Consider the following 12,953-nt stretch of genomic DNA (forward strand, 5'->3'; position numbering starts at 1 on the left):
AAGCAGCAAAGTTAAAATGTTTCAACACGATGCCTCAAAATCAGAATTGAGTTCCCAAATTATTAGTATTATGAGTCCCTCTGTGCTGAGAGTGTGACTGTGAGCTCACCCACCAGAATCCTTCCAGCAGCATCTCTAGGGGCGATGAGCAAGTCTTGGGGAGATAGCAATTTGTCTATGATGTGGATGACCCCGTTGGTGCTGATGATGTCACTGGATATGATTTTAGCTTTCTTATTGATATGCACTGTGTCCTGAAGTCAACCAGAAAAGGAAAAATGAGCACAGTCAGAAATAGACACACAATTACTTCTTTCCGAATGTTCGCCAACGCGTTCAATTGTCATAAAAGTGCATGTTTAAGGAGATCCGTGGGAGAAATCTGAAGATCCAAGATTAGCACATTTCTTGTTATGATGATAAAAAAAGGAAACAGACAAGAACGTAATTTTTACCTGGAGAAGTTAATAGCAAGTAATCAACCAAAACAGTCCTTTCACCGCGATTCTTAAATACAAAATAGCAAACAGATCAAAACTGGCTTCTCGCTCGCGTGTGCTCTGTGGATCGCCAGCCCTCCCCTTCTGCCCCAACACACACTTTTCCCCCTTGGCAGTGGGCCCGGAAGCCTTCATTGGCTTCTCTCTGTGGTAGGGCGGGAGTGGGTCAGCGCGGATAGGTGGCTTTGATCAAAAGCTTTCATCCTTCTCCAGCTTCTGACCAGTGCTGCCAAAAACAGGTCCGTGGACCTGAAGCTGCCTCGCCTCTGAGTTTGAATTCCAGCTCTACGGCTTCCTTCCTGTGTGACTCGTGTAGCTTCTCTGAGCTCGGTTTCCTAATTTATAAGTTGAGGAAAAGAAGAGTATTTACATCAGGGGATTGTTTCAAGGATTAGATGAGTTAGGACGGATGAAACACTTAGTACCTTGATGCAGCGATCACTCAACCTGTGTTCGTTATCGTTGTTGGTTGCACTGTCCCTGGTGTTACTCTGAGGGAGGGGAGAAGAAAGGAGGCCCGAGGAGAACGGGCACCTCCCTGAAGTGGCCTCCCTTACCTGAGAGACGGAGATGACAATCGACTCCCCTTGGAGAGAAGTAGCATTGGGGATCAGTTTCAGGTTTTCCAGGAGCAGCTGGTGGCAGGCGACCACGTGGTACCGAAGAACCTGGGGCATGAGGCCCTGCTTGTCCCAGTAAGCAATCTGGAAGAGAAGGTCAGAGGGTCCCTGCCAGAGCCAGGAGCTTTTGCTCCTGCCCGCCCGTTTGCCGTCCTGTCCTCCATGCGCCCCCCGCCGTCTCTCACTGCCTGGGCCCTGGGAGGCAGGGGTCAGGGCTGGCTTGGGGTCAGGGTGGGAGGTTGGGGACTGCTCAGACGAGAGGGGAAAATGGCCATAGGTCCTGTCCAGCTTCCACTGTAGGACCTGGGAGGGAAAGAGCCCTTGGGGTTCCTTCGGCCCAGCATTTCCCATGTGGCAAGGACCCCAAGTCCTGTGAGATGCTGCTTGAAAAAAAAACGAGTTTTCTTGTGAAAAGTACTGGGAAACACCGCGTTTGTGTCCCCTCTCAGAGAGGCACCCGGGCCAGACTGAGATCGTTAGGATGGGAGAGGCCACGATGCTTCTCCGCTTGTGAATCAAAATGCAAACCAAATTACTTCAGGTGTAATGAAGAACCAAGTGGTTCTCACTGATTTATGATAACTCTTTTGATGTTTTTAAAAACGGATCAAATGTCAATTTTTTCAAAAGTTATTTTCGTGTCCCCGTGTTGCTGCTGTCCCAGGTACATGCAGAGAGAGGCGGTGTGTGTGGTGGCGGAGAACGCAGGCGCTAGGGGTGTGTTCGGGTCCTTGTGCCACCGTCGGCTGGCCGGGCCGCCTTGGAAAAGTTACTCCTCTCTGTGTCCTTGACTGTAGAATGGGGGTAATAATAGCACTCAGCTCACGGGGCTGTCATGATCAGGGCTGGAAACAGTGTCTGGTGCGTTCAGTAAATGTGTGCTGCATTATGATATATTAATAGGCAGCCCAGCATGAAGAATCCCAGGGAATGCCAGAATATTAAAGGCTCTGTTAAGTCCTATAAGGAAAAAAATATTTAAATTCCTTTAATCCTCCCCCTCTTTTTTTTTGTTTGCGGGAAGTTTGGATCACTTGAGGATTGCTGATCTTTTTCAACCTCCTACCGATTCAGGAATGTCCTTTAGAGGGGCTCTGGCCAGCGGTTACCCCAAGTCCACTTGACCACTCCCCCTGGGAAGCGTCCCTATGCCGAGAGGCAGTCCCTTCCATTGCTGGGCAGCTGCAGCTGATCTTCAATCTCCCGCTCAGAAATGTCTCCACCGTTGGTTCCAGGGTGACACCAAAGACTGTGATCCAGCCCCAGCCCTCTGCCACCGGCCTCAGCTTCACACTTACCCGCGGGTCCTCGTCAAAGGCTGTAGATGAGGGTGCGAACACGGTGAAGGGGCCCGGGCCAGCCAGGTCTCGAACGGAATGCTCCTGTGGGAAGGAAATCGGGGGGCGCATGCGCAGACTTAACATGCATACAGGCAGGGGCTCCAAGCAAGAGCAGAGGGAGTCGATGGTGGTGGCAGAGGGCGTGGACATTGGGTGGGGAGACCTGTGCTTCGTTTACTCTCCGATTCAAATTCATTCAGATGCATTGTCATTGAAATAAAGTTTATTTTATCTGGTTATCCAAGTAATGTAATGCTTATTATATTAGAGATCAGAAAATATAGCATAAAGAATAAAATCACTACCGAGAATCCCACCACCTGTCATTTTCAGGTATTCCTTTCCAGTGCCTCTTCTACATGTAAATATTTTATGTACTTGGGATAATAATACAAATATAAGTCACAAGATGATCTGCTTCACTGTTCTGTCTTGCTGCCAATATTAAAGTCATATGGTTATATTTTTGTCTAATTTTTATGATTTCATTCCACTGGATTTTTCTCTTTGATTCTTAACATATCTAGAACTTAGGTACATAGTGTGCAGAAAGGTCTAACATAATATTTTCACCCAAAGAGCTAACCAGTTGCCCCATAATGCTTCTGTTTGCCACTGGTACGATGGTAGTTTTTTCATGTGCCACATCCCTAAGTGTAGAACGGGCCAGTGTGGCATTTTTCACTCTTTCACGCTGCCTGCCTGTGGTCTGAAAAGTTCACCAATGACCAACACAGAGCCCGCTCCAGAAATCCAGGGCTCCAGACTTTCTTCTACCCTCCCCTAGCCCAGAGGCTTGAGACCCAGCCGGAACAGCAAGACAGACAGACACACAGTATTCTTACCAGCAGCTGGAAGAAATACTGGGAAGTTTTGGGGTTCCTGGGAAGCTCCTGGAAACAAAGAGACGGCAGGTGCATTTAGCATCTGTGGATTACATGTGAGAACAGCACAGGGTTATTGCAGGACGATTTCTCTAAGGTCGAGGGCATCTGCCATCCTCTGAGCTGGGAGTCTGCCCCCATGGGCCTTCTCCAAGCCCCATCCAAAGGCAGCGTAACTGATGTCTGGGATGACGGTGTGGACGTGCTCTGAGTCCCACAGCCTTTCTGGAATCTCTGTCCGATTTATCAGAGAAAGATCCTGCCATGTCCAGAAGCTGCCGAGCTTTAAGAGTATTTTGAAAAGTTCAACTGCTTTTATTATTATTATTACTTTTCAAACAACAACACAAATTTGTTTTTTCACAATTCTGAGGCTGCAAGTCCAAGATCAAGGTGTCGTGCTCTTCTGAGGCCTCCCGCCTTGGCTTGCAGGTCACCGTGGGTTTCTCACTGTGTCCTCACATGGCCCGCCCACTGTGTGTACGTCCCTGGTGACTCTTTTGGGTGTTAAAGTTCAAATATTTCTAAAAAAATGAGTTATAGTTTTATGGTGGATTTAGTTTCTCCATTAACACACATTTTGGATCAGCTGGAATGCTCTAGCTTCTCTTTAAGTCAAATAAGGGGATGCAACCTTTCTAAGAGGCAGAAATCTGCGAGCGTCATGGCGCCTCCTCCTCCGTCCCGTGCAGACGCATGCGCTCTCCAGCAGCAGCCCAGGCCATACGCCGCGCCTTCGGCAGCTGCGATCTCTGTGCCCGCTGCACACACGATCTCACTGAACACTTTCGCCCACCCGATGGGGTGGGCACCATTGTTTCCTTTTACAGGTTGGAAAACTCATGCATAGAGAGGGGATGGAATCGGCCCAAGTTATACTGCTAACGGGTAGGGCTGAATTCCAACCAGGAGCTCTGAATCAGTATGCCCTAAGTCAAATGAATTCCCAGGGGTAGATAGCACTTCTTGTCACTTCCAATTTGTGTGAAAATAGTCTTTGACATTGCCAGGGAGCATCCCATGTTATAAGATTCTTGCATGCTCCTTAGCAACCTGGGTTCTTAGCACAGACTGGGAAGTAGAGTTTACTGTACGGAAATGCGCCTCGCGTTACCTGATGGATGTTGCCACGGCAGGTGAACCCGTCCCCGATGTAGTTCGGCTTGCACGTGCAGGTCCTCTCTTCTTCCCCAGTGTGGTTGCAGATGGCAAATTCACTGCAGCCGCCGTTTTTCTGGTAACATTTCCGAGGGGTGGGGGATAGGAGTCAGATCAGTTACTTTGCCCACTTTGCCAATATTCATGAAACTATTCTGTGTTGAAATTTATATTTTGCTGCCTCTTGGACTGGTTTGCATTATTTGCTCTTTCCTGAACTGGCCTTCTATCCAGTGGTGGGTACATTGATAAACCTAGAATTGCCAAATGGGAACTTTGCTGGCATGTGGGGGTTAATTGGAAAGGTCCCGATCTTGTTTGGCACTTTCTAGCTGTAGGCTGAACTCTGATCCCTTGGTGGCAAAGGTAACAGTCATCAGCTAGAAGGAAATAGGTGTAAAATGATACAACACGCTGTCCTTATCTGCAAAGAGCTGATAAACTGTGGAAGATGGGGCAGAAACCTAAGCTATAAAAAAGCTAAATGCAGTTCAAAGCTGACACCCCTGGGAACACCAAGAAGGACTTTGTAAGCCCAAGCAAAGGTCCTCAGAGGGGAAAGAATGGAAAGTTCAAGACGGACACATCAGACAAGGTTGAACAGATGAGGTGGTCAACTGCCAGCTGCCAGCAAGTCTAGAAGGCCAGCTGCAAAATCTCCCCTTGCGATCCCCATTCCAAAAGTATTTGTGGACCTGACTGGTGTGGCTCAGTGGGTTGGGTGTCATCTCACAAAGCGAAAGGTTGCTGGTTTGATTCCCCATCAGGGCATATGTCTGGGCTGTGGGATCAGTCCCTGGTCCCTGTGTATGAGAGGTGACTGATTGATGTTTCTTTCTCACATCAATGTTTCTTTCCCTCCCTTCCCTTCTCCCTAAAAATATATAAATAAAATGTTTTTAAAAAGTATTTGTGGAGCATGATATTTCAGTCCAGGAGGGACCTACCACCTCAGCTTCTTGCAACAAGTCAGTGAGCTTTTCAAGAAAGCTGACTCCTGAAAGACCATGGACCACCTCCTGGGGCCCTGGGTCTCCCAGCTAAATTCCTTAGATTTATTTGTCTCAATGCCCTGCATGCTCTGAGACCACTAAGACGCCCCTCTTGTCCCACCTTCCTGCTTATCTCCATCAACAGCAGAGATCTAGGCACCCAAAGTCACCTCCTACTACAGGGATACTCCCTACCACGTTGCTCTGTACACCTCCCACTTCCCACCCTCCCAAACCCCTCTCCGTGCCCTCTGGAACTCACCACTGTTAGCAAACTCCCGACAGTCTCCACCCGTTCCTCAAAAGTTCTCATAACCTTTTACTGAAGAGGTGTCCGTCTCCTGCAAACACTGTTTGCCCTGTGCGCTGGCCCTTCAACCCCAAGAAGACATTTCACTCTGTCACCTCTCTCCTCAACTCCCAATCACTGTCCCCCTTCTCTCAGTTGATAAGCTCAACTCACATCTCACGGAGAAAAGAGACGTAACAGACGAGAACCTCCTCAACTTCCTGTCCTGAAGTTCACCGCCTCCCTGAGCCTAGACTCACAGCGGCTTCCCTCCCAGTCGCTGAAACGGTGCCTCGTGTCCAGCAAATGCTCCTCAACCGCCTGTGCTCCCTGCTGTGCAAGGCTCTCCACGGGCTATCCACCATGCAGACAGTCTCTGTCTTCACGGCAGTATTCATTTAGAACGGCCGGGCATAGACATTTTAAAGTTAATTCACAGTAAAGGGCCCCATGAAGTAGGTGCCCATGAGGGACTCATTGACTTGACTGACTGTTTGAGTAACTAACTGATCAGCTAACCAACTAACTAACTGCCTGACTGACCCACAAATGGACTGACCTACTACCTACCTACCTGTCTACCCACCCCTGCCTGTGCTTCCATGTGCGGCTCTCCTCTCCACCTGCGGGCTCTGGTTCCATTCCCCTCACCGACTCATGCACTTTCCTCCTGTAGCAATCCACCTTCTCTGCTCCAGTACCAATTTCCTTCTCTCTGGGGTATTTTTATACTCAACAGAATAAACACATCCCTTAGCATTACTCATCTGGAGAGAAAATAAACTTCCTTTCTTTACAAAAAGAATCCAGTGGGTGGTGGCAGTCAGGGGCACAGATGGAAGGACAGAGGCCGTGAGTTAGTGACTCTAGTACCGGACTGTCAGGCACAAGTGGCTTCATTGCATTAAGTGCCAAGATAAGGTGGCCATTTTTGGAAAAAGATAAAAATGGCCACTGGAAGAACTGCTGTTGAAATAAATCTGGCCAGTCCTGGCTGGTGTGGCTCAGTTGGTTGGAGCATCATCCCATAAACTGAACGGTTGTGGTTCAACTCCCAGTCAGGGCGCATGCCCAGGCTGTGGGTTTGGTCCCGGCTGGGGCACATGCGAGAGGTAATCTATCAATGTTTCTCTCTCTCATTAATATTTCTCTCCCCGTCTCTCTCCCTTTCCCTCTCTCTGAAATCAATAAGCATGTCCTAGGGTCAGGATAAAAATAATCTGGCCTCAGTATTAGTTGTGATAGCTCTATACCCCAGCTCTCTGCTCTCTGCAGAGCCTTCCCTCGTGCCCCTACATGGCCATTTCATGTGGGGACGCTGTTCTCCAGATGAGCTTGCCACCCCAACCCAAGGCGACAGTAGGGACCTCCCTTGAAGAGGAACAGCTTTCATTACAGTGCGTCTGCGCTGTTCTCGTGCCCACAGCTGGAGGCTCTCAGGTGGGCAGTGTGTATGAGTAAGAAAAATAAGGTGTTTCGATGGGGCCCCACTGAAGTCACCGCCTTGTGGGAGGAACAAGTACCTCAAGGAGTGGTCAAGACTGGCCTGTGAGTCAGACAGATGTGGCTTCAAGTTCTGGCTGTGCCTGCATCGCTCCATGATCTCAGGCAAGGACCTTCCCTCCTCCCATTTGCAGGGGGTTGAATTTTGGCCCTCCCAAAGGTATGTCCACCTCCTAAGCCCTGGTGCTTGTGAGCGTGTCCTTGTTTAGAGAGTCTTTGCAGATGTCATTGAAGATCTTGAGATAAGATCATCTTAGATCACACGGGTGGGCCTGAGGTCCACCAGCGTCCTTGTTAGGAAAGAAGACAGATACAGAGGCGAAGGCCACGAGAAGACAGAGGCAGAGACTGGGGTCTCCCCGACATCACCACTGGAACGTGAGGGAGAAATGAGCCTCAAGCCCGAAGCAGCTCTGAGGCAATCACCCCAATACCCCATCTCCTAGAAGAGGGCACAAGGCACCCCACGCCTGACCTGGGGCGCCCTCGGTCCTAGAGTTGCACTCACGGTCAAGCAGATGTTGATGAGCGAGCAGACCTTCCCATCTCCAGTGTATCTCGGCAGACAGTTGCACACGGCCTGTCCGGGAGGAGAAGGCCGTGGGTCACTTCACAGATGGGTTCTGCGGGCTCTCACACTTCAATTCCATAACAGAAATGGTGATGTTCACAGATTTTTACATTGGCCATATCTATTTTGTAACGATAACTGTCATCTGACGTTTTAGCACCTTGGGCCTACCTCACTCTAGCACTGGGATCTCCTGCCTATTCTATCTTTGCTACCAAGATACTTTATTTCAAAAAAACAATGCTTTGTTATCTTATTTGGTCCCTTGCCTTTCGGGCACTCACCTAGAAACAAACTGGGTTTTCTCTCTTGGGTTGGTAAAGGTTCAGTTGCAAGGAAGCTGAGCTCTCACCCATTCCCATGTACACTCGGTTCTTGCTCATCTCCACCCAGGCTCGGGCCCCTGGCATGAACACCAGGTGATGGCTTTGCAGGCAACTCAGTTGCCCATGTGAAAATAATCAGTCAAACCCACAGTTTGACCAAGGAGGTCAGCTGCACACTTCAAGCTGAGGGAGGAGACACCGTCTACAGGAAGTTGGGGACTGCCTGGTTCATCCCCGTGTCCCATGCACCATGCTCAGGAGGACCTGGGCATGGGGGTGAGTGGGGCTGAAAGCCAGCTACGCTCTAGTCACCAAGTTGTGTTTCCAGAAGAAGGGGCACCTGCTGCTAGTGTGCCCCCCAAGGGGTGGCTTTCCCCTCCTTTGGAACCCTCAGATTTTTCCACCTGCCTGTGTCTGTGCATGAGGGAGGCCCTGCAAGGTCACTGTGTTAGGGAATAAATGACGGACAGAGGGCCTAGAAATGTTATCTCTGCTGTGGCACATGCATTTCAGCCTCGAGCCAAAGAAAAATCGTGGGATTGTGAGAATCAGGGAGCTGAAAGAAAGGGGAGAACTGTTGAAGATCTAGGTGCTTCTGGAGCCACGTGGTGTTTGGAGAAGACCACTTCTCCCCACGCTAGGAAAGCCCCTTCTCCTAGGGACCCTTTGTCCCCCCCACCCCCATTTCTCCTCATTCCCAAAGAATGGCCTCGTTGGGAATGCTGTCAACATTTCTCCTAAAGTGTTTATTTTCTGCTGAGATCTCTTCTCAGCCCCCTTCTCTCAGGGCTAGGTCTAAAGACCTTTAGCCCCATCCCCAGGGGGGCGGAGCTCACCTGGTTGGGTCCTGTCTGGGTGCACTCAGCGTGCCTGTGACAGCCACCATTGTTCTCCAAACACGGGTTGATCTCTGTAAAACAAAAAGCCAACACCTGGTGTGAGAATCACGCCTCATTTTCAAGTAAAGGCATCCTGAGAGACCAGCCAGATGGCTAATTGAGCAGGTGTCAAAGTGTGATTCCTTTTCTGACACCCCTGAGGCAGAAGTAACCCAATGGAGAGGGTACCAGGGATGATTTCTCAAAGTTGACTCTCTGGGATGGGGTGTGCCAGCAGAGCCACCATCTGTGGCCTTGAATCTGTCCTCTGTTGAATGAATATAAGCGTTTGCAGCCAACGACTTGAAATAATAGAATCTTGGAGTTCAATTCAACAGGTTATGAATGATGAGATTTAGGAATGAAAAAATGTGTCGCAACCTTCACAGTATAATTGATTCAGGGAAGAATCATTAGTAGATGCTAATTTTAGGTGATATTTTTGATGAGGAGCCAAATATTTGCTTGGTGTTAAGGTGTCTTCTCACTGATTTGCTTATCAGTCCCAGTGGAGAAATCAGATAGCACCTTGACCGAGGGGTCAAAAGTAACGCCCCAAATGAGAGGTGGTTGGGAACCACAAGCTTCCAGTGTGATATGGGGCCTGGAACACCAAATCTGAATATAATCATGAAAGAACATCGGACAAATCCCAAATGAAGGACATGTTAGAAGAAAAAAGTTGGGGTGGTGAATGATACTATTCCAAAATGCCATGTCATAAAAGACAAAGCAAGGCCGAGGAAGCATCCCAGGTCAAAGGAGAGTAAAGACACAAGATAATGAAATGCAACACCCAACCCTGGACTGGATTCTGCACTAGAGGAAAAAGACTGTCCAAAAAAGACCGTTATTGGGTCATCTGATAAAACTGAAGTACAAATGATAATTAGACAAAAGTATTAGATCAATAATAAGTTGACTGCAGTCGATAACTGTTGTGGTTCTCTAAGAGTCTATCCTTTATTCTCAAGTACAGTCAGGTATTAAGGGATAAAGGCAATATGACGTATAGAGCTTATTCTCGAATGGTTAAAATATAAATATAAATATATAAATGGAGAGAGAACAAAAGATAAAGCAAATGGGGCAAAATATTAACAATAAGCCAACCTAAGTAAAGAGGAAATAGGTATTTTTTTTCTGAAGAATTTATTTATTTTTAGAGAATGGGGAAGGGAGGGAGAAAGAGAGGGAGAGAAACATCAATGTGTGGTTGTGTCTCACGTGCCCCCTTCTGGGGACCTGGCCTGCAACCCACGCATGTGCCCTGACTGGGAATTGAACTGGTAACTCCTTGGTTTGCAGTCCAGCACTCAGTCTACTGAGCCACACCAGCCAGGGCTTTTGCACTGTTTTTGCAACTCTTGTGTGTGATTTTTTTTTACAGCTAAAAAGTTAAAGTTTAGACAACTTAACAATGGCATATCTTTAGAGAAGAACAATATTTAGCTATGAAACTAATGATTTGGAGGTATACTTATTTTCAGGGCGGGTTGTTCTATCATGTTGCTAAGCACAGTAAACATTATGTATCATAAGACACATTTTTTTGTCTTTAAAAAATACATGCATACAGCCCTGACCAGTGCGGCTCAGTTGGTTAGGTATCGTCCAGCAAAGTGAAAGGTTGTGGGTTCAATTCCCGCTCAGGGCACATGCCTGGGTTGCAAGTTCACTGTATGAGAGGTGACTGACGGATGGATGTTTCTCTCTCACATCGATGTTCCTCACTCTCTCCTTCTCCCTCCCTTCCTCTCTCTCTAAAAAATAAATAAGTAAAATCTTAAAAAAAATACATGTATACATAGCAAAACGGGGTAATGTAATAGTAGCAAGAGTGGTCATCTCCAGATTCCACCCTCTCCCCAGCCTATATGCATCCTCTAATTTTTCTATATTGAGGATGTGCTACTTATATAAAAAAAGAACTAGTAAATGCTTTAAAATTCAGTTACCATCAATAATGTTTAACTGTAAAAAGTATTTCCCCTTTCTGCTTTCAAAGTGATCACGCACATTCATACCCTTGTGGCCGCATGTCCATACCTCACACCCTCCTGCCCCGGCACACCAAAAGATGGCCCAACAGCGCCCGCACATTGGGCTCGTATATATAACAGGGCCCCGACTCTGAAACCATTGCCCCTGCAATGATGAGGGGTGGCACGTACCTAAGCACACGATGCCGTCGCCAGCATAGCCTGCCTTGCACACGCACACTCGGCTTCCTGGGGTGGTTCTCTTACAGGTGGCCTTGGCAGAGCAGCCTCCGTTGCTGATCTCACAGGCATTGATTGCTATGGGAGACAGACGACACAGAGCAGAGGCGGGTGAGGGGGCAAAGATTGACGCATTTCACCTGTCACTGAGAAATGGAAGTACTTCAGAATGGCAGACGTTGGATTAAATATGAATAATTCCAAAGAATGCAAAAAGGATCAAATCTGTTCACTGTTGATGCCTACCCAACAGTAAAAGAAGAATAAATAGCCCTGGCCAGTTAGCTCAGGTTAGAGCATCGTCCCGATACACTAAGGTTGTGGGTTCGATCCCCAGTCAGGGCACATGTCAATAAATGCATGAATAAGTGGAACAACGATGTTCCTTTAAAAAAAAAAGGAGAATACCAAATTTTCACAAATTCTTCCAAAAACTGGAAGAGAAGGGAAGACTTCCCAATTTATGTTATGAAGCCATCATTTCCCTGATATCAGAACCAGACAAAGTCATTGAAAGGAATATTCTAACCAATGTCCTTTTGCATATAGGCACAGAAAGTCCTAAAAAAATACTTGCAAGTCAAATTCAGCAATATACAAAAAGGATTCTCCAGTATCCCCTGTTATCCATGAGGGGGCACACTCCAAGCTTTCCATGGATGGCCGAAACTGTGGATAATATCTCGCCTTATGTACACTGTTTTTTCCTATACACAGAGGCCTAGGATAAAGTTTAACTTATAAATTAGGTACAGTAGGAGACTAACAATAACTGATAATAAAATAAAACAATTATAACAATGTACTATGATAAAAGTTATGTGAACGTGGTCTCTCTCTCTCAAAATACCTGGAATTTTCTATTTAATATTTTCAGGCTGACCCCGAAACCGTGGAAAGGGGAAATGACTCTACACCATAATCATGTGGGATCTACACAGGAGCACAATGTGGTTTAATGTGAAAAAAAAATCAATTAATGGAATACAGCATTTCAATAGAATTAAAGACAAAAACCACATGATCATCTCAATAGAAGGAGCAAAAGCATTTACTGAAACAAGTTCCACAGGGTTGTGAGGGCTCAAGTCTCCTTTCTTCCTCACTCCATAGTCCCCATGCCCAGGTCACACCCTAGGTCCATTAAATCTGTGTTTTCAAAAGCTCTTCAGCCCTGGCTGGCATAGCTCAGTGGATTGAGCGTGGGCTGTGAACCAAAGCATTGCAGGTTCGATTCCCAGTCAGGGCACATGCCTGGTTTGCAGGCCATGGCCCCCAGCAACCACACACTGATGTTTCTCTCTCTTTCTCCTTCCCTTCCCTCTCTAAAAATAAATAAATAGAATCCTTAAAAAAAAAGCTCTTCAACTGCAGTCCAGGGTGTGAACCACTACTTGGAGAGAGTGGGTGCAGCCCCTAGCTCTCCAGCAATGGTTGTCCAGCAACGGTTGGTAGCAGCTGCCCACTCAGCCTGCAGGAGCATAGGTCTCCCCGCAGCTCATGCTGGTCTTTCCCCCCAGAGCAAATTCTGCTTCACTTGCCTGTGCAGACTGTCCCATTCCCTTGGAATCCCGCCGCACATTTGCACGAGGCTGTGCCATCTGGATTGAGAAGGCAGCTGCCGGGAGAAAGGGCAAATGCTGTTTGTAGATAAGCACTTAACACCCGCC

At 47.6% G+C, this 12,953-nt stretch overlaps 1 protein-coding gene across 1 annotated transcript in view; it reads right to left on the bottom strand.

The window, feature by feature from the left end:
• The window catches only part of STAB2 (stabilin 2), a 126,364-nt gene that overhangs the window by 29,653 nt on the left and 83,758 nt on the right, over nucleotides 1–12,953 (bottom strand). Inside the window, exons 41-49 of the mRNA XM_045826606.1 lie at nucleotides 12,825–12,901; nucleotides 11,236–11,361; nucleotides 9,020–9,093; nucleotides 7,795–7,866; nucleotides 4,459–4,578; nucleotides 3,306–3,353; nucleotides 2,419–2,502; nucleotides 1,058–1,204; nucleotides 114–254 (exon numbers count right to left, since the gene is read on the bottom strand). Coding sequence (XP_045682562.1) covers nucleotides 114–254; nucleotides 1,058–1,204; nucleotides 2,419–2,502; nucleotides 3,306–3,353; nucleotides 4,459–4,578; nucleotides 7,795–7,866; nucleotides 9,020–9,093; nucleotides 11,236–11,361; nucleotides 12,825–12,901 — 889 coding nt within the window. The remainder of the gene's footprint in view (nucleotides 1–113; nucleotides 255–1,057; nucleotides 1,205–2,418; nucleotides 2,503–3,305; nucleotides 3,354–4,458; nucleotides 4,579–7,794; nucleotides 7,867–9,019; nucleotides 9,094–11,235; nucleotides 11,362–12,824; nucleotides 12,902–12,953) is intronic.

This window comes from Phyllostomus hastatus, unplaced genomic scaffold (genome assembly GCF_019186645.2).
Source record: "Phyllostomus hastatus isolate PE091 unplaced genomic scaffold, TTU_PhHast_1.1 phas_scaffold_755, whole genome shotgun sequence".
NCBI lineage: Eukaryota > Metazoa > Chordata > Mammalia > Chiroptera > Phyllostomidae > Phyllostomus > Phyllostomus hastatus.